This window comes from Nicotiana tabacum, chromosome 3 (assembly GCF_000715075.1).
Source record: "Nicotiana tabacum cultivar K326 chromosome 3, ASM71507v2, whole genome shotgun sequence".
In the NCBI taxonomy this organism is placed as follows: Eukaryota; Viridiplantae; Streptophyta; class Magnoliopsida; order Solanales; family Solanaceae; genus Nicotiana; species Nicotiana tabacum.
Window position 1 is genome coordinate 161,988,458 of NC_134082.1, and position 21,326 is coordinate 162,009,783.

Sequence of the window (21,326 nt, forward strand, 5' to 3'; positions counted from 1 at the left end):
GCCAGTATTATGACCCGCATTTGCTTGTCCTTAAGGACAGAGTTCAGTATGATGATGCCAGAGATGTGACCATTGGTGATGATGGTGTGTTGAGGATGCAGGGCCAGATTTGTGTGCCCAATGTGGATGGGCTTAGAGAGTTGATTCTGGAAGAGGCCCATAGCTCGCGGTATTCTATCCATCCGGGTGCCGCGAAGATGTATCAAGATTTGAGGCAGCACTACTGGTGGAGAAGAATGAAGAAAGATATCGTGGGATTTGTAGCTCGGTGTCTCAATTGTCAGCAGGTGAAATATGAGCATCAGAGACCGGGTGGCTTGCTTCAGCAGATGGTTATTCCCGAGTGGAAGTGGGAGAGAGTCACCATGGATTTTGTGAGTGGTCTTCCTCGGACTTTGAAGAAGTTCGATACTATTTGGGTGATTGTGGATCGGCTGACCAAGTCTGTGCACTTCATCCCTGTGTGTGCTACCTATTTTTTAGAGTAGTTGGCATGAATTTATATCCGGGAGATTGTTCGGTTGCATGGTGTTCTGGTCTCAATCATCTCAGATAGAGGTACTCAGTTTACTTCCCAGTTTTGGAAATCTGTTCAGCGAGAGTTGGGTACTCAGGTGGAGTTAAGCACAGCTTTTCATCCTCAGACGGACGGACAGTCCGAGCGTACGATTCAGATATTGGAGGACATGTTGCGTGCTTGTGTTATTGACTTTAGAGGTTCATGGGATGAATTTCTACCGCTTGTAGAGTTTGTTACAATAACATCTACCAGTCGAGTATTCAGATGGCTCCGTATGAGGCTTTGTACGGGAGGCGGTGTAGATCTCCGGTTGGTTGGTTCGAACCCGGCGAGGCTAGACTATTGGGGACAGATTTGGTTCAGGATGCTTTAGAGAAGGTGAAGGTGATTCGGGAGAGGCTTCATACAGCGCAGTCGCGTCAGAAGAGTTATGCGGACCGGAAGGTTCGAGATGTGTCCTATATGGTTGGTGAGAAGGTCTTGCTGAAGGTTTCTCCCATGAAGGGTGTTATGAGGTTTGGGAAGAAGGGCAAGTTGAGTCCGCGGTTCATTGGGCCTTTTGAAGTGCTTCGGAGGATTAGGGATGTGGCTTATAAGCTTGCTTTGCCACCCAGCCTGTCGAGTGTGCATCCGGTATTTCATGTTTCTATGCTCCGGAAGTATATCGGGGATCCGTCTCATGTTTTGGACTTCAGCACGATTCAGTTGGATGATGATTTGACCTTCGATGTGGAGCCAGTAGCTATTTTGGGTCTCCAGGTTCGAAATTTGAGGTCAAAAGATATAGCTTCAGTGAAAGTGCAGTGAAGAGGTCGGCCCGTGGAGGAGGCTACCTGGGAGACCGAGCGGGAGATACGGAGTAGATATCCTCATCTGTTTGAGGCTTCAGGTATCTTTCTTGACTCGTTTGAGGCGAACAATTGTTTAAGTTGGGGAGGATGTGACGACCCGGCCAGTCGTCTCATGAGTTACCGCTCCGTTTCCCCCATTTGAGCTTCTTTACACTTTGTTATCTGTGTTTTATGTGATCGGGTTGATTAGTTCGAGTTTGGAGAGTATTTGGTAAGAAATGAGACACTTAGTCTCTTTTAAGAAGGCTTAAGTTGGAAAAGTCAATCGGATGTTGACTTATGTGTTAGAAGGCTCGGAAGTGAGTTCCGATGGTTCGGTTAGCTTTGGGAGGTGATTTGTGACTTAGGAGCGCGATCGGAATGGGTTTTGGAGTTGTAGAGAAGATTTAGGCTTGAATTGGCGAAGTTAGTATTTTGGCGATTTCCGGTTGATAGGTGAGATTTTGATCCGGGAGTCAGAATAGAATTTCGAGAGTTGTTGTAGCTTCGTTAAGTGATTTGGGATGCGTGTGCAAAATTTTAGGTCATTCGGACGTGGTTTGGTTGGGTTTTCGATCGAATGCATGTTTTAAAAGTTTTAAAAGAACTTAGGCTTGAATTCGATGTAATTCGATGATTTTAGTGTTAGTTGAGGTGTTTTGATGATTGGAGCAAGCTTGGATGATGTTTTAAGATATGTTGGTGCATTTGGTTGAGGTCTCGGGGGCCTCGGGGTGATTTCAGATGGCTAACGGGAATTTTTAAAGTTGGAAAATGCTGCAGAAATGCAGCAGTCAGTGCAGAGCAATTTTGCTCTATGCGATCGCATAGAAGGTGTTGCGATCGCATAGGGTTAGCTACAGTGCCCTGGAATTTTGTTCTATGCAATCGCAGGAGCTCTAATACGATCGCATAGGGTTAGCTACAGTACCCGGACAGAATGTTAAAAACATTTCATCCACAAACCAAACCCATTTTTCCACCATTTTTGAGCAACCTTGAGAGCTTTTGGACGGGAATTGAAGGGGTTTTGACGGGAAGTGATTGGAGGTAAGTCCTATGAACTAAATACATGATTATATTGTGAAAATCATCCTTGAAATTCATGAAAATATAGCCAAATTGTAAGAAATTAGGGCTTGAAATTGAAATTCTAAATTTGGGATTTGAGGGGCCATTTGTGGTCCGATTTGAGAGATTTTTATATGTATAGACTCGTGGAGAGATAAGGAACCTGATGATGTAAAAATTTCTGAGTTTCGAGACGTGGGCCCGGGGCTCGGGTTTTGCTAATTTCGGGATTTTTGATATTTTTCGAATGTTTTCGCTTGGGCTTTGTTCCCTTAGCATATTGTGACGTATTCGTTCTGATTTTTGGATAGATTCGACGCGCGTGGAGGCCATTTCGAGGGGCAAAGGCGTCACGAGCTAGAGAATTAGCCAGTTCGAGGTGAGTAATGGTTGTAAATGATGTCTTGAGGGTTTGAAACCCCGGATTTGCACATCGTGTGCTATATTGAGGCAAGATACGCGCTGGATGATGAGCGTCGGGTCTTTCACTACTGGGGATTGTGACTTGGTCCATCCCGATTGATGATCTTACCGAATATTTGACTGAAATTCATTTGTTATCATCATGATTTGGGCTGATTGCCGTATTTGGGCTTCGTGCCAACTATTTGAACCTTTCGGGGATTTTTATCACTGTTTCCTCACTGCTTGACTTATTATTTAAAGTCAGTCCTGTTGATATCTACTTTTTTACAAACTCAACCACTTTTACTTAGATTTGAAACTTAAAAGATATTTCTACATCATGTTTTGGGCTGAGAACTACTGCTTTACTAATGCCCAAGGGGCTTGTGATAATTTTTGGACTGAGTGAGGCCGAGGGCCATATGTGAGGATATGCTGAGTGATATGAGACCGAGGGTCTATGATACTTTATATGCCACGAGGTAGCTTGAGTGATGTGAGGCCGAGTGTCGAGTGATGATGCCACGAGGTGGCTTGATATAGCGCTTGGGTCGTAAGGGGCCCCTCTAGAGTCTGCACACCCACAGTGAGCACGGGTACCCATCATGCTGAGTGATTGATACTATGCCCGAGGGGTTGATATGAGTGATTGTGAGGTAGCCCGAGGGGCTGATACTGTCCTGAGTGATTGATATTGAGCCCGATGGGCTGATACTGTACTGAGAGTGAGCCCGAGGGGCTGATACTATGTTGAGCGATTGATACTGTGCCCGAGGGGTGGATTTCTACTTGTTATTTACCTGTTAATTTACCGGTTTTACTTGTTTCAAAAGGAATATCATTTGATTTCTTCACTGATTTACTGGTTTAAGTGATTTTTACTGCTTGATATGGAATTGCTTTGTGCCTTTACGTGTTTTCATACTTTCAGCCATTATTTATAATTATTACTCACTGAGTCGGGGTACTCACATTACTCCCTGCACCATGTGTGCAGATTCAGGTATAGCAGAGTCCGCACCTGAGCGTTGATTCCGTCCAGGCTAGGCAGTGATTTGGAGTTACGAGATAACTGTTGACGCCCGCAGCCCTTGTCTCTCTTATCCTCTATTATTTATGTTTTCTTCAGACTGTTGTATCGGATTTTGTACTTTGTAAACCTATAGCAGATTCTGTAGTAGCTCATGACTTGTGACACCCCGGTTTGGGCTGTGTCGGGATGGTTCTTGCGGTTATTATCGTTAAATTCTGCAATTTATGAGTATTACATTATATGTTATTACTGTTTATGATGATTAACTGTTAAAAAGAGGTGTTCTATTTTGGTCTGGCTGGCCTTGTCTTCACGAGAGGCGCCATCACGACCGAGTTCGGGGGTTGGGTCGTGACACATCCCATCATATCATATCGGCCGGTAAAATTATCATCGTATACCAGCTGATCAGGTGGTGGTGCGTATATAACGCCATAACCTTTCCCATATCCCATATACATATATATACATACATATATACGCGTATATAATGCCGTTTGAATCATATTTACATATATACGCGTATAACGCCGTTTGAATCATATTTCAGCCACTGTGGGCAACATCATCATCATATACCAGCTGATCAGGTGGTGGTGCGTATATAACGCCGTAACTATTTCCCATATCCCATATACATATATTTACATATATACACGTATATAACGTCATCTGGTCGTGGGTCAATGCACATGTATGAAATGCATGAAAAATACATAATAAAATCTTTTGTAGCTTCATAAGACCATTTTGCCTTTGAGTTATATTATAAAGTAAACTCTTTTCAACTTCCATATTTTTTCTTTTGAGACCCATGAACAGATGATAAAATACTATGACACACGGAAATTCAAGAACATAGATATCTCTAATACTTCTATGAATAGAGTCATTCATGGAATTTGTGCATTTACACGTTTCGTTCGTATCGTATGGATCATGCCAAAAGAAAGAAGAGATAGCCTTAACATATCTGGAGTAGGGAAAAAATCCGTATAATATCTCGGAAAAGATTGTACCGTATTCCTTCAGAACCGTAAAATTTTTACGTTGCTACTGTTCTAACAATTCTCGTTGGAATTGTTTGCAAAATTTCGTTGGAAGCCTTTTCTTTCCGGATGAGCTTAGCGTTCTGCTTTTGAAAATTGAGAATGAACGTGAGACACTTCTTTTGACTTCTGTTATCAAGGATTGATTGCCTATGATTATTTGAAAGCAAGACTTTCATTTGCGTTGTTGTTCTCTGCCAAAAATGAATCAACTTTTAAAAGTAATGCATTTTAAGAAGTGACCAAATTCATATATACACCTTTAGTGTTAATGTTTTACACGTGTATACTAGGTAGACACTAACCTTATATGACTAATTAGTCATATGCTTGATAAGCTTTCCTTGCTGCCACGTTTCCTTTAGGGGAAATTATTAATTTTTATCCCCTTATTAGTTAATCAGGTAATGTTTCATTGCCCGGTAATTAATTTATTACCCGTATAATTTAAAAATTATCACAAATTACATAAAATTCTATTTATTTTCAAAATACTTCATATATACTTTATATATTACACTACTGTGGTCATATGGTACCTTGCGTGATATTAGTTTATAAATATCGGGTATTATCCCTCGACCCGTATTTTATTCCAAATTGTTCATTTTCAACGAAACTCATTTTCTTTGACTTGCTTCTCCTTTCATCTTTACGAATTTACTTATTACTTGTTTGAAATAGCATAATCCTTATAATCTCCAAATAATCTTTTCCTTGGAGTGATGTCAGTTACCTTATGACAAATTCAACGTACAACACCACAGGGTGCAACATCGTCGTAATGTAGTACTGCGGGACGTGATACCTCACTTCTGGGCTCTCATTAATATATTTATGGCGTACTTTCATGTACGAAAATATGGGGTGTAACAAATAAAATTATCACGACTACGGCTACGGTTCCCCTGACGTAGTTGCGATATATGATTTCCAAATCCGGGTGTACATTTCATGTGACCCGACTTCTAATTTCCAACAAGGTTAAATAGAATATGTCGTGAATCGCGGGTGCATTTCATGTACCGTGGCTTACGATGTGTTTTAAATAACCTTGAGGTAATTCCTTAAATCAATAAAAGCGGTTAGAGAATTAAAAATGCACATAGGTTTCAAAGATGTTTTAAAATCAGATAATTGAGCCAATAATAATAGTTGAGCAACCGTGCTAGAACCACGGAACCCGAGAATTCCTAACACCTTTTCCCGGGTTAACAGAATTCCTTACCCGAATTTCTGTGTTTCGCGGACCATAATTAGAGTCAAACTTCCTCGATTCGAGATTTTAAACCGGTGACTTGGGACACCATAAATTATCTCAAGTGGCGACTCTGAATTTTAAATAAATAATCCCGTTTCAACTGACACTTAAATTGAAAAAAAGTCTTATACCCTTTCTGGAGTAGGTAAAAAGGAGGTGTGACAGCTAGCAATGCAGTTAACAACTTGGTAATGCTGGAGAAGTTTTTGATGAACCCCCTATAGAACCCATCATGTCCCAAGAAACTCCTTATGCTCTTCACATAAGTTGGTGCAGGGAGCCTAGCAATTACATCAACCTTGGCTATGTCAACTTCAATTCCATGTGCAGTTACTTTGTGGCCCATGACAATTCCCTTTTTCACATGAAGTGGCACTTTTCCCAATTAAGAACCAAGTGATTTGCTTCACAACATTCAAGCACGAGCTCCAAATTCGTCAAGCAATCCTCAAAGTCATCACCAAAGAGGGTGAAATCATCCATGAATACTTCTAGATAATTCCTGTTCAAACGAAGAATATAGACATCATGCACCTCTGAAAAGTGGCAGGTGCATTACACAACCCAAACGATATCCTCCTATAAGTAAAAATACCTAACAGGCAAGTGAATGTGGTCTTCTCAACATCTTCTGGGGCAATGGGTATATGATTGTAGCCTGAGTACTCAACCAAGAAGCAATAGCATCCATGTCCAGCTACTTTCTCAAGCATTTGATCAATGAAGGGAAGTGGCAAGTGGTCCTTCCTTGTTGCATCATTCAGCCTCCTATAATCAATACACTTACTCCACCCAATGACTATTCTTGTAGGGATCAATTCGTTGTCTTCATTCTTCATCACTATCATGCCCCTTTCTTAGGTATGACTTGTACGAGACTAATCCACTGGCTATCAGAAATTGGGAAAATTACTCCTGCATCTAACAATTTGATGATATCCTTGTGCACTACCTCCTCCAAATTTTTGTTCAACTTGTGTTCGGGCTACTCCACTGGCTTGCTATTTTCTTTCAACAGAATTTTGTGCATGCAAATGGCTAGACTGATTCCCTGAATATCAGCTATACTCCAGCCAATGACCTTCTTGTGCATTTTTATTAGCTCCTCTAGCTTTTACTCTTGTGTACCTGTTAAGCCCATAGAAATAATTACAAGAAAATTGTTAGTTTCAAGAAAAGCATATTTCAAGTGAGCAGGGAGGACTTTCAATTCCACATTAGGATTAGAAGCCTCCTTTTTAGTTCCTCCTCATAAACCACTTGATCCTCAGTTTCAAGAGCTTCAACCTCTTTCTTTATTTCAGGATTTTCATCCTTCACTGTGCTAGTCTGAGCAATACACCTCTCTAGAGTATCCCCCACTAGCTTGTCAAACTTGTATTTTTCAGCCAATTCCCTAACAATGTCTAGCTTGAAGCACGAGTAGGCAGACGCCTCATCGCTGAGATATTTCATTATCATCTTCATCTGGAACACCACTTTTTCATTGCCCACCCTGAGCATAAGTTGCCCCTAATAGATATCAAAGATGGCTCTGTCTGTATATAAAAATGGCCTCCCTAGAATTAGAGGTACCTCCTTGTTCACCTCTATATCCACCACAAATATCCTCACTTATTCTCTCACGTAGAATGGTGGTCTGGTCAGCTAGTTGTAGGGACACTAGTATTGATTTGATCACTCTAAGCTCACCCTCCAGTTCCTTGAATACAAACAGAGGCATTAGATTTATAGATGCACTAGAATCATAGAGGGCCTTGTAAAAATTTTCACTCCCCAATGACCATGGTATGGTGAAGCTTCCTGGGTCCTCACACTTCTGGAGAATTTTGTTTTGTAATATGGCACTGCATTGGGCATTCAGCTTCACCATTGTTGCCTCCTCCAATTTTCTCTTGCTAGACTGGATTTCCTTTAAGAACTTTGCATAATCAGGCATCTGAGTGACTACCTCTATGAAGGGAATGTTCACATAGAGTTGTTTGAGCATCTCCAAGAATAGCCCAAAACATTTGTCAAGTTTTTCCTGCTTCATCTTTTGAGGGAATGATAGAGCTGACATATGTCTACTTTCTTTAATCTCCTTTTGTACCCCCTACTCTGGCCTTTCTGCTCTTCACCCTTTTCTCTGCTGGAGTCTCAGTCTACTTGTTCACCACCTCGGGTCTAGCTTTCACCACTGGGTCAGCTAATGTTTTGCCACTTCTCAGAGATATAACTTTAATTGTTTCTTTTGGGTTTTTTTCAGTGTTTGAGTAAAGAGTCCCAAGTTCCCTCTCAGATAATAGATTTGCAATTAGTCCCATTTGTCTTTCTAAATTCCGGATAATTGTGCCTTGATTCTCGAATTTTTCATCTATTTTGTTGATGAAGGCCTTCATGAGATCTTCCATACTGGACTAATTTGGTTGTTGTGGCTGGTATTTCTGCCTTTGCTGGTTTTGAAAACCTGGTGGTCCTTGACCTAGGGATCTAGAATTATTTTGCTGCCATGAGTTCAGACTCCCACTAGGTAAACTCCCCGAAAAACCTGGATGTCTTTGACCCATAGCATTATAGTTGTTCCCACCTTGGTAGTTTCCTCTATTAAAGTTCTCCACTGCGTTGACTTTATTAGTTGATACTTGACACTCATGTGTAGGGTTTCCCAATCCACAAAAGTCACATGTTGCTTTAGCCCCACTCTGTACCTTGGCAAAGGTTAGCTTTCTTATCTCCTTGGCCATGTTGTCTATCTAGGCTTGCATGGATATGTTAGAGTCTACCTCGCAAAACCCAACTGAGTTTCTCCTATCATTACTCTCAGCCGGCCACTGATTAGCACCCTTAGATAATTCATCTAGGATTAAGACAACCTCCTCCAGCGTTTCTTCATTAGTGGTCCTCCACATGCAATGTTCAAAGTTCGTCGCGAAGACGGTGTCAGTCCATCCTATAAATCTTGGAGTTGCATCCACAAATCAATTCCATTGTGCTGACACTTTCTGACTATCTCCTTGAATTTCTCCCAAGCTTCGAAAACTGTTTGTCTCCTTCTGGCAGAAATTGTGGATTTTCCTTCTGAACTTCCTTATTTTTGCAGCTGAGAAGTACTTGTCAAGAAACTTCTTGGTCATATCTTCCCATGTTCTGATCAAACCTGTGTGTAAGCTACAAAGCCATTGCTTTGCATCATCTTTGAATGAAAAAGGGAATGCCCTTAAGTAGACTGCATCTTTTGATACTCCATTGTATTGGAAGGTGTTCAAGATTTCTTCAAAATCCATCAAGTGAGTATTAGGATCTTCGTTCACCTTCCCTCTGAAAATGCAATTGTTTTGGATAGTTTGAAGCAAGTATTGCTTCAATTCGAAGTTGTTTGCTGCTATTGGTAGAGGTCTGGCACTTGACATTCCTTGATTACAGACTGGCCTAACATAGTCACCCAATGATCTCCAGGCCTGGGTGTTGCATTCTCGAACTAGTCTTCAACCAAGGGTCGATTTAGATTGAATCTTTTTCCCTCATCATCGTTGACATTTTGCAACCAATCCTCTGTGCAGCTTCTTGTTGTGCTATCTCTCTTGCATCTAAGTCTACTCTATCATTCTCTTTGTTTGCCATGGTATTTTGAGTCGAAGTTTGACCCAAGAATTTTTTTGTTAATTTACTTTGTACATTTTATTTTTATTCTGGAACAGTTGTATTTAGAGATTTTATAGTAAACTCTGTAGAGCTTATGACTTGTACTACGGGTTTTGGGATTATCAGTTTTGCATAGAAACTCCTACTTTTTAATTAACAGTAAATGGTTAAAATTTGCCATTAATTCAGTAAGCATTAGGCTTACCTAGTCCCTAAGACTAGGTGCCATCACGACATTCTATAGAGGGAAATTGGAGCCGTGACACTTTATGTAACGAACGATTTGGCGTGGTAGCATCATTTTCTTGCTTTTTTCTCTCATCTCGAGCTTCATTATTATTGAATAATCATATTGTATTCTTTTTTCTACTTTTTTATATAATAATTCTACTCCGCATCCTTTTTTTGTAATATTATAAATTTGTTCTTCATATTGTCGGTGCATGACATCATGAAACGACATCAAACGATACAATTTATCCAAACGTTATATTCATCAAACAATACAATACAATGCAGTATAATACAATACGATACATTATGAAACGACATGTAACAACAATCTAAACAAGCTGTTATAAAAAATAGCCGATCCATATATGATATATGTATAATAATATATAATAAATATATAAATATCGGTTAGAAAAAGTAAACAATAGATTCAACCAACTATTTGTATAAAGAGTAGAAATGGCATGGGATAGCCACTTTTTAACATGGTATTTAGTTTTTATCCAGTATTTTTAATGCTGAGCAATAATAGCAACTACTCTATTAAAATTAATACCAAAAAACGTTTTTACCCTTTTTTATGAGTGCTGTGTAAATATTAAGGACTTGGTGTCCTTAACATTTACACTGCACACATGAAGTTAAGGACGCCATGTCCTTAATATTTACATTGCACAGATGAAGTTAAGGACATGACACGACACTTTGTCCTTAATATTTACACAACATTCATGAAGTTAAGGACACCATGTCCTTAATATTTACACAACGCTCATAAAGTTAAGGACACTATGTCCTTAACATTTACATTGCACATATGAAATTAAGGACACCATGACCTTAACATTTACACTGGACATATGAAGTTAAGGACATGAGGTCCTAAAGTTTAACAACAGAATGTGCAAATACAAGTTAATGACATTATGTCCTTAACATTTACACTGCACACATGAAGTTAAAGATGCCATGTCCTTACATATAAAGTTAAGGACATGACATGAAACTTGTCCTTAATATTTACACAACACCCATGTCTATTACAGGAGTATTTTCATTCAGGCGAATAAAAATTTATTAAGCAGTGGCTAAAGAGTAAATATATTTTAAACAGTAACTAAACAGTAAAGACATGTCTAATTAGTGGCTAACTCTACACTTCCCCGTATAAAGATTCCTTTTTTTTTTTTTTTTTTTGCAATTTAGTCAGAAGCCCAACTCTGTATTTTTAGCCTTAGCCAGTTTTGATATAGAAGCCCACACCAGTAGGTCTTATCGCCCAGCCCTAAATCTTTCCTTCCTTTTTTCCTTGCAAAAACGACTTCATTGTCTTCACTCCAAATCAAAATTCGACGTGTGCGCAAAAACAAGTTCAGAATCTTCGGCCAGTTAACTCCCAAAGCTAAAACCCAACCAAAACCCTCGCCTCTTTCCACCATCGTGCCAGCCGAATTCCTCAAACCCTCCATTACCTTCTCCTCTGTTTCCACCTTCACCAAAGTTACCAGAAAATATGAACAAAGTAGAAGAAAGAGCAGAGGAGGAAGAAGAGGAGCAGAGCTTCGAGGAATTAGGAGTTGATCCTCGTCTTATCCGTGCCTTAACCAAGAAATCTATCCTTAAACCTACCCCTATTCAGCGTGTTGCTATTCCCCTTATCCTCGTAAGTTTATTACTCCTACAATACTTACATTTTCATATCTTCACAATTCTACTGATATTACTGGCTCTTTTTTTTTTCCTTTAGGAAGGGAAAGATGTGGTTGCCCGAGCTAAGACTGGTTCTGGAAAGACCTTTGCTTATCTCCTTCCTTTACTTCAGAAGCTCTTTACTAGTCAGTCACCTTCAACCAAGAATCTTGCACCCACTGCTTTAATTCTTGTACCTACTAGGGAATTGTGCCAACAGGTGGAAATTTGCTGCTTTTATTTTGGGAATTCTTAAAGTTTCTTTTTTTTCTTTTTTTTTTTTTAAATTTTTATAAGTTCGTGTGTATCTTATTCTGTTTATTGTTGTCCAGGTTTGTTCAGAGGCCAATTCGTTGATTGAACTATGTAGAGTGCAATTGAGACTTGTTCAATTGACCAGCTCCATGTCTGTTTCTGAATTGGTTGGTTCTTTTATTCACTATTGTTTTGCTGAATATTACTATTAGTTTCTGATCTTTTTATGTGTATGTGTTAAAATGGTGTGGAGGTGGTAAATATATGAACTTTTTGTTTCAGAAAACTACGTTGGCAGGGCCTCCTGAAATTGTTGTATCTACTCCTGCCTGTATACAGACATGCTTGAAGAATGGTGTTATTCAAGCAAAAGCTGTTCAAGATTCTCTCTCCATTCTCATTCTCGATGAGGTGGGTAGTTTACATAATAAACTTTGTTCCTTGGACTTCCTCTAGTTGCAAGGCTTTTAGCTGATGTTGTGAGATAGTATATAATTAGTTGCATTGTTTCAAAATCTCAAAAAATTCACTGTAAAGTTTCGACACTCCGGGAGCAATAATGCGATAAATCTTTTAAGTGTAACCACGCCTTGTCTGTATTTTTTTGAAATGGCATGAGGTTGATAATTATGCTTTCTGTATCAGGCAGATCTTCTTTTGTCGTATGGATATGAAGATGATCTGAAAGCTCTTACATCTCATGTACCAAGACGTTGCCAGTGCCTTTTGATGTCTGCAACCTCAAGGTATGCTCGCCTTACTCCATCATATATGTTAAACAAATTCTTGCAGTCCTTTTTTTTTTTGTGAAGGAAAATTCTAGTAGTCTTTCAATGTTGCATGTGTTGATTTTATCCATCACAAAGTTCTTGACTTAATTTGTCTTCTTCACTTTTACCATCTCACTTCCCATCTTTGCCCCCTGTCTCAACGTTTCGGTACAAACTTATTTAATCATGTTAACATTGCAGTTCTGACGTCGAAAAGCTGAAAAAGCTTATTTTACACAATCCCTACATCTTAACTTTGCCTGAAGTGGGTGATACTAAGGATGACATTATCCCAAAAAATGTTCAGCAATTTTATGTAAGTATACGACTTCAATAGTTCTTTTAACTGACTTAGTGTTCTGTCCTTTGTTCAGCATTTTTACATTAAGAATTTTGATAGGAGAGCTTTTGAAGGTGGAAATGAATTATGTACAGTTTAGGAGTAGGCTCTTATCCCTTATTTCCTTTTGGTGCACATGAGATCCCTGTATGTATAGAAGACTGTGTGGCTTTTGTAGAAAATCATTTCTTTTGTAAGGTTTTCTATTTACTGATTTAGTATTCTGTCCTTTCTTGTTTACATTAAGGATTTAGGTGCCTCTGTTTGTTATTTATCATCTGATAGATATGGTTAAATTCGGTAGTGTGATCCTCATACGTTGGCTTCTGTAATACTTGACTAAGAAGCCACAGCTTCTGTTAATACGTGGATTTAGGATGCATCTACAATGGTAAATTATCATACATGTTCAAGCATCACACACTTTTCAGCCACTTGTGGTGGATAAGCGGCCACGTTTATTGACGCTAATTTCCAGTAGGCAGTGGTGCTGCCCTCTACAGGACTTTTTTGTGTTCTAGACATTTCATTAAAACAACAAAATACACCTCAGCAACTGTGTCTTTTTTGGTGTTTAACATTGTTATTTTCTTTTATAGCCTTATTGTCTCTGACAACCACTTCTACTTTTTGTTCAGATTTCTTGTGCTGCTCGTGATAAGCTTGTCCATATCCTTGCCCTCTTGAAGCTAGAGTTGGTCCAGAAAAAAGTGCTGATATTTACAAATTCAATTGACATGAGTTTTAGACTCAAACTGTTCTTTGAGCAGGTATATTCATGTGCAAGGTGCCACTAATTATCATAAGACATGTGATCAATATATGAATGCTGTGCCAAGTAAAATATCACTTTTATCTTCTTGTACCTCTTTTAGAAAGCACCAAAACTTCTTTATTGCTTGAAATTTATTTTCTTCCCTATTACTATTATTATATTAACATTTTTTAAAAAGCACATCTCTTTAGGAGTTGTTGAAGTTAGTTCTATTATACCTCCTAGTCTGTGGATGGTGCACCCCATAGAGGGGAGTGCTTTTCGTTGGTTTGTGCTCAGTCATACACTCATAGTTGAAAGTTTTAGGGAGTCGTGGATGCGCTGGATGTGCAAAAGTGTAGCTTTTGCTTGTACAAAACCCAATAGTCTCTATTTTAACTATTTCCTATAAGGCTACATCTTACGACCTGTAATCTTCTGGCTTGTATGTTATTAACTTATTGGTTTATGTTTCAGATGCTATACTTACTACTGGCCTGAGGTGTTCCTGATAGTTTTTAACATCGGGTTTATTTTTGGCAGTTTGGGATCAAGTCTGCAGTATTAAATGCGGAGCTGCCTCAGAGTTCTCGTCTACACATCCTTGAGGTCTGTCATATGAGTGTGGAACGCCAAGAAATGCGCACCCTTTTGTATGGTTTTTGTTGTTGTTCACTCCTTCTCTCTGAAGTCTAATATTGCATCTAAGTTTCTTCTTTTATATCAGGAATTCAATGCTGGGCTATTTGATTACTTGATTGCGACTGATGAAAGTCAATCAGAAGGAAAGGAACAGGTTGATGATCAAAATGGCAGTGAGCGGAAGAAATCGAAAAAACACCGAAAACATAAATTGGATGCAGAGTTTGGCGTGGTTAGAGGGATAGACTTTAAAAATGTGTATACTGTAAGTTTGTTGTGTTCTTTTTCGAATCTTGTCCTCTATTTGGCAGCTGTTGTTCTTTTTCTTTTATCATTTCCCCTTGAGCCATTTAGTGAAAGAGGATATACTTCCAGTAGGAGTTCTGCTCTTATATAGACCTAATACTCCACATTCTCTCTGTGGTTTATTTTAACAGGTGATAAATTTTGAGATGCCTCAAACAGCTGCAGGCTATGTACATCGGATTGGACGTACTGGAAGAGCATATAATACTGGAGCATCTGTTTCTCTTGTGAGTACCTTGAAGGCATATTTGAGATTATTGATGTACAATTGTGATTTCTAGCATATAATCTGGTTGACAAATTTTCCATATCAGATTATAGATTATGTGTTTAAATGTTGTTTAGTTTTAAGTGTTAAACTTCTGATTCATATATAATTTAGCGCTTGGCATAAACAATAAGCCGAAGTTCATATTTCGTACTATCCTTGAATTTACTTTTCATTGGAGGGAGCCATGTGTTTGTAGAATTAGTGGTCTGTTTTCGTACATTTTCTCTAACATTACTTATTCTTCTTTTCCTACGAATTCTCTTATGAGGAATACACTAGAGAACTGTATGTTCTCTACCTTAGCAACCATATCTTTATTCTGCTGCAGGTTTCTGCTGAAGAGACAGAAATATTTGAAGAGATTAAATCTTTACTTGGGGAAAATGAAGACAAGGTGTCACAGTTTATTGCGCCATTCCCGTTGCTGAGTAAGAACGCAGTGGAGTCTTTGCGTTACCGAGCCGAGGTAAAAGTTTCATCAATTATACTTGTATTAGAAGAGGGTTCAGTAGTCATTGTGTGATAAGTATCAATTGTGAGCCTTGCAGAGTTAGGAGAGTGTCACCTAGTGCCAGTTGCAGTGAGCTTCGTGGAACTGAGGTTATCAAGGGGGGAGTGTCTCACGAGATATATGTGGCTTCCTGCTTTAATTATCTTGAGTAACGCTTTTGGAAAAGAAACAAACAAATATTGTGATAAGAAGTGAAGTTTATTGGTTAAAGCATAAACGATATGGAGTTATTGTCTTGATGTCCTTTAGATAAATGCAGCCCAGATGCTCCAATCTGTAAGTCAATAGATTATTAGTAAGTCCATATTTTGTCAACTTCTTGATGCACAAGCATGCAAAAACTACACAGAAGATCCATGCAAGTAAAACTAGCTCGCATGACTACTGAAAGCTTTTAGGAAGTTGGTTATTGCTGCAGTTCCCTCATCCTTCCCACATCGCCAGGACAATAGGAAGTTAAGAAAAGAACATTCAAAAGTTAGAAAGGAGTATATACTTCGAATTCTATACTGGTGCAGTCCTGCCGGTATCCTTGTTTCAAAAGTCTAGATAGCTTGACTGGCATCTTTTATGTAGGATGTTGCAAGGAGTGTCACAAAAATTGCTGTAAGAGAATCACGGGCTCAGGATCTGAGGAATGAAATTCTTAATTCTGAAAAGTAAGCTACTCTTTTTTTCATTTTCTCCTCAGAATAGCTTATTTTCCTTTGCTTCTTGGTCACAGATATTCTTGCTTATTGGGGTTATTCTGACTAGTACTGAAAATATGGCCCTGATACTTTTATTTAATTACCATGTTCACTCTCCAAGAATAATTGCCCATGTTTCCATCCTAAATAGGTGTTATTCTCCTCCTTATCCCATTCTTTTTTTGATAAGGACCTTCTTATCCCATTCTTCTTCACCTTAATATGTTTAAAAATGTAATGACAACCTGTTTGTACTGATTACGACATCACTTGAATAGAAGTTTTTCCAGTTAAAAAAGGGCTGGTTTGATGCTACAAATGGTTAACGCGGCTCTTGATAGTATGATGCATATCTGCTGAAAGTTTTGTTAGATTTCTTTGCCTGGAATTTCAAGATTTGAATACTCATATTTTATCAAATGAATCTGAATGAGTCTTACTTTATCAACAGGTTTCAATGACTCATAATATGTAGAAGCTGCAGTAAACTATACTTGCGGGTAGAACTTAAAATATTTGTCATCTGGTTTGGTCGTATAGGTCACTAGTCGCTACTAGACTTAAAGTTTGTGGATTTGAGGGTGCTATCCTATGGTTGTTTGTTTGTTTGTTACTATTCTTCACCTACTTTGGTAGGATGCACTTCCCATGTCTCTTCTTACTGTTATGATTTCTCCTTCATTATATTTTACTGTGCTTGACTTGAAATCTTGATTAACTTAAAGTACTTTTTCCACTGGTCTTAATCAGGTTGAAGGCTCATTTTCAAGATAATCCAAAAGACTTAGGTAATTAAGCTGTAGTTTGTGGGATAATACCGTGAGTGAACACAATCATAGGACTCATTATATTCAAATGTTGTGGGCAGATCTTTTGAAGCATGATAAGATGTTAAGTAAGAAGGCACCTGCCCCACACCTACGTGATGTACCTGACTACCTAGTGGATCCAACAACACAGGAAGCTAGCAAGATTGTGAAGCTTGCTAGAGCTGCAATGGGCAATACTAATGCATCTCGCGGCAAAGGATCAAAGGGAAGGTTCAAAAGAAGCAGAGACCCTCTTAAAACATTTTCAGCTGAGGTATAACATCCGAACCTTTACTTGCTCTAGCTGTAAGTGCTCGTGAATTTACATTCCTGTTTTATCTGTGTGCCACTATAAATTGAACTTAACATTTGGTCATTGTATACTACTACCACTGTTGTAGTTATCAAAGTATGGTCTTAAGATGGTGTAAACAATCATACTGATTGTAGATAGGTAAAAAAACCCATACATACTCTGATGTTTCAGTTCCTGATAGTTTCATTCATGTTTCTAGAAATAGGAATAGTTGTAGTCACAAACTAAAAATTCTACTGATTGTGTCGTATCAACACGATGATATAGTCTAATGGGTTCCTTGCTATGTCAAGGAACGTAAAACTTGTGGAATGCGGGTAAGTATTAGTCTATCATGTATCTTGATACTCTGTCCGAGTTATCAATGAAGTTTATTTCTTTCCTACTAATAATAATTATAAAGTACCTTTAAGAGTGTTTTGGCAAAGTTATGTTTATTCATACAGATATGATCAGAGATTTACTTGGATCTTCTTCATCCTTTTGCTGAGTTTTCTAGTTACTTGTATTTATTATGTTTCTCACGATCAAAAATTAAGAAAAAAAAATGAATAGATCTAATCACGATATCAGGTTCCTGAAGGAAAAGATTGTATAATCTTTTACTTTTAACCGCTACAGCTTCTGCCATAGCCTCTGCCATTCGGGTGAGCACTCTGTGCGCTCTGTGTAATAGCCTGCAAACCACACCGGGATGTAAACCGCACTAGGCAATCTCTGTACGATAGGCTTGACCCAGAAGGCATTGAGGGGGATCGATCCTAGGTCATCTGTATGGGTGACTATCCTCCAAACCAAGGTGGCCATCCCCGAAGGGATGTTTTTGGTATTCTTGAAAACCAACATTTGCTATGACGATGTGGACTTGTACATTGGCCGGCGTTTAATTTGCAATATTACGAAAATCTGTTGAGGTATTTTATAAAAAAAATGTCGTCTTTAATTGCAGGCACCGAAGCGAGCAGGAAAAGGTGGGATGAAGAGAAAGGCAAAAGATACTGATAATGGCCATAAATACAAAAAGAAACACTCTGCTTAAGTTTTTTATTAAAGGGAATTTTGTAGTTTATTAGTATAATATTTGAATGAATTATTAATCAATTTTTTTTGAATGCTTTCTCTGAGATACTATAAACATTTGGTGCTTGCTCTCCCTCTGGCCTTGCTTCTCCAAGTTCTCGCCATACACCCAATTGCCATTCAAGATCAATAATTCCAAATCACATGTACGTACAAGTTCACAATTTCAATAAGAACATTTAATAGAAAATTTATTACTTGAAAAAATAATCTATAAATCAGAAAACATTTTACACCATTTTCCTGGATGCATCATGCCTCCATTTATTTTTCACTAGTAGTACACATGCATAAAAGAACAGTATCAAAAGCCTTATTTTATAAATTAAATTACCATGAGAGGAGGAATACTTTGTTCATTCCTAAAGAAATTTGTTGGATCAACTTTAGTCTTCACTTGCACCAATCTATCAAAATTGTTCTTGAAGTATTTCTCTCCCCAGATTTTTGCTTGTGTATAGCTTGTATTTCCTTTGTTGTTCACTCCCAAATCAAGATCTCTGTAGTTGAAATAAGCAGCTCTAGGAGAGTTTGAAACATACTTAGCCATGTATCCATAAAGCTTCTGAATCCAAGCTATATGTTTTTTAGAACTTTCTTTTTTTTCCCAAATCACCTCATAATGGATTGAGAATATATTTCCAGCTCTATGCGGGAAAGGGGTTTCAGATTCTGAGAAGTCATTCAACTTTCCTCCGTAAGGACTAATTATCAATTCTGCCGAGTTTTCGCCTATTTGGTCGAATAGTTTCCATATACCTTTGAGACCATTTATTGAAATAGGGTGTCGGACATAGTCTGATTTTCGTTTGAAGTATCCCTTTTTATCTGTGATATTTCTGTTTAGTAACACGTCAAGTGATGTGCCCCTTGGGAAACCAAAAAAATAGGGTATAGATTCGATCCAACTCATCTCAATGCAATCTTCTTTTGCCAACCCTAGTTCGGGGAAGCTCTTTTGCATTTCGTGGAGGAGTTCATCCACTCCTCCAACGAACATGGTAGTGAAAGAGGCGTGTACAGTCCTTTGACCGCGCTGAAATGGAGATTCACTGCTCCTCAGGAAGAGTCTGAGGAGGAGATTGTCATCAACTTTGTCCGCGATATGTTGCCATTTGTAGACAAGTTGAGTTGCATTTTGTTCTAACGTTCGTGTCACGTTGAAGACCGCCACCTTTTCTGGAATGTCAAGTAATTTCACCTTCCATGAAATAATGAGACCAAAGCTAGTCCCTCCACCTCCTCTAATAGCCCAAAAGAGGTCTTCCCCCATTGATTCTCGATATTGGATCCGTCCATTGGCATCGATTAATTTAGCATCAATAATATTATCAGCAGCAAGACCGAATTTTCGAGACATCATTCCGTAGCCTCCACCAGTGAAGTGTCCTCCAACACCAACAGTAGGGCAAACCCCACCAACAAAGGCCAATGTTTTGCTTTTTTCAGCGATTCTATAGTAAACTTCCCCTAGGGTCGCGCCAGCTTGAATCCAAGCAGTCTTGCTTTCGATGTCAATGGAGATTGATCTTAGGTTTCTAAGATCAATGATGACAAAAGGGGTTTCAGAAATGTAGGAAAGGCCCTCATAGTCATGTCCGCCACTTCGAATTCTGATTTGTAAGCCATGTTTCTTGGAGCAATGCATAGCTGCTTGGATTTGAGTTTCGTCCAAAGGAGTGATAATAATTGAGGGGTTGACGTCGGAGCTTATCCTAAGATTACTCTCAAAAGAGTTCAAAATGGTGGAATATGATGAGTTTTTAGGTGTGTGGATGACTTGTGACATTGAACTTGAGCTCATAGTTTTGTGAGAAAGGCATTCAAGAAAGTGATCATGACTGCTTGCTGAGGCAACACATGATGATGAAAGGCAAATTGAAAGAAAGAGAAAGATTGTTAACTTGTTGAAAGTTGTCATGTTTTCTTGTTGCAAAGTTTGATGGTGAAATTGGAAACAAAAGAACTTCTATTTATAGTTTTGGTGTGGGAGAAAAGAAGCTTATAAGTTTCAAACCCTAGGATCACGTGGTATAGAAATTTCTTTTCTTGTAAGCACAAAGTTTAACTCAGCATATTGCATGCATATATTCATCTCTGTTGCTGGCAAATTAAACCTATCATATTTTTTTTTTCACGACTAACGTTGTACCTTCCACGTTGAACTTTCTAGAATTTATTTAGTTGTAAAAACAAAATTGAACTCTGTCAAATTAAATGATTAAATTCATCTCTATTATTGCTGTTAACTATGCCAATTAAACCTATCATGCTTTTCATCAGAAACTAATTAACGCTGTACGTACGTACTAAAGAGTAGCAGCTGACCTGGAGTGTTCTTCCACTCTTACAAGTTACATGACCGAGATAAGTGGCGGAGTCAAAAATTTATATAAGGAGATTCAGAAAAATACTAAAATATTACACATGAGATTTAAACTCGTGACCTAAAGCAACTTTTAACCACTTTCGCTATTACACACAACTTATATCCGGGGATTCAACAATTTAAATTTTCAGAAAAAATGTTATTTTTTCCCTATCTACATGGTATAATTATGCCACAAAAGGGACTCAATTGAACCACTTTAATTTGGCTCTACATTACTCTACCCCTTGGAACAACAAAGTTTTCCATGGAACCTTCTTCCAAGTAGGGGCACAAATACAATTATACTCGGCAAAGGGTGATCAGTTGAACACCATTAAGTAAAATATAATATTGTATAAATATATTAATTTTTTTTTACGTATATATTAAAATCTTGAATACCGTTACTGAAATTTTTAGTTCTGTCAATTTCCAAACAAATGTAATTGCATATGTTTGGGTGCTCACATACGCTTCCTCATGACGACGAGGTTTA

General features: G+C 38.4%; 2 protein-coding genes across 2 annotated transcripts; one reads left to right on the forward strand and one right to left on the reverse strand.

Annotated features, from left to right (window-relative positions):
* Nucleotides 1-11,286: 11,286 nt before the first annotated feature.
* Nucleotides 11,287-18,532, forward strand: LOC107780226 (DEAD-box ATP-dependent RNA helicase 16-like). Its single transcript, XM_016600762.2, has 15 exons — nt 11,287-11,690; nt 11,775-11,936; nt 12,049-12,138; nt 12,254-12,382; nt 12,617-12,717; nt 12,943-13,057; nt 13,720-13,851; nt 14,379-14,444; nt 14,563-14,742; nt 14,915-15,010; nt 15,383-15,520; nt 16,142-16,224; nt 17,005-17,042; nt 17,123-17,337; nt 18,329-18,532. The coding sequence occupies exons 1-15, from the start codon at nt 11,541-11,543 to the stop codon at nt 18,416-18,418; spliced, it is 1,785 nt and encodes a 594-aa protein (XP_016456248.1). The 5' UTR covers nt 11,287-11,540; the 3' UTR covers nt 18,419-18,532.
* Nucleotides 18,533-18,707: 175 nt separating this feature from the next.
* LOC107780227 (tetrahydroberberine oxidase-like) lies at nt 18,708-20,394 on the reverse strand. The gene has a single exon (XM_016600763.2). It carries the CDS (start codon nt 20,378-20,380, stop codon nt 18,785-18,787), a length of 1,596 nt encoding a protein of 531 aa, XP_016456249.1. The 5' UTR covers nt 20,381-20,394; the 3' UTR covers nt 18,708-18,784.
* Nucleotides 20,395-21,326: the final 932 nt, after the last annotated feature.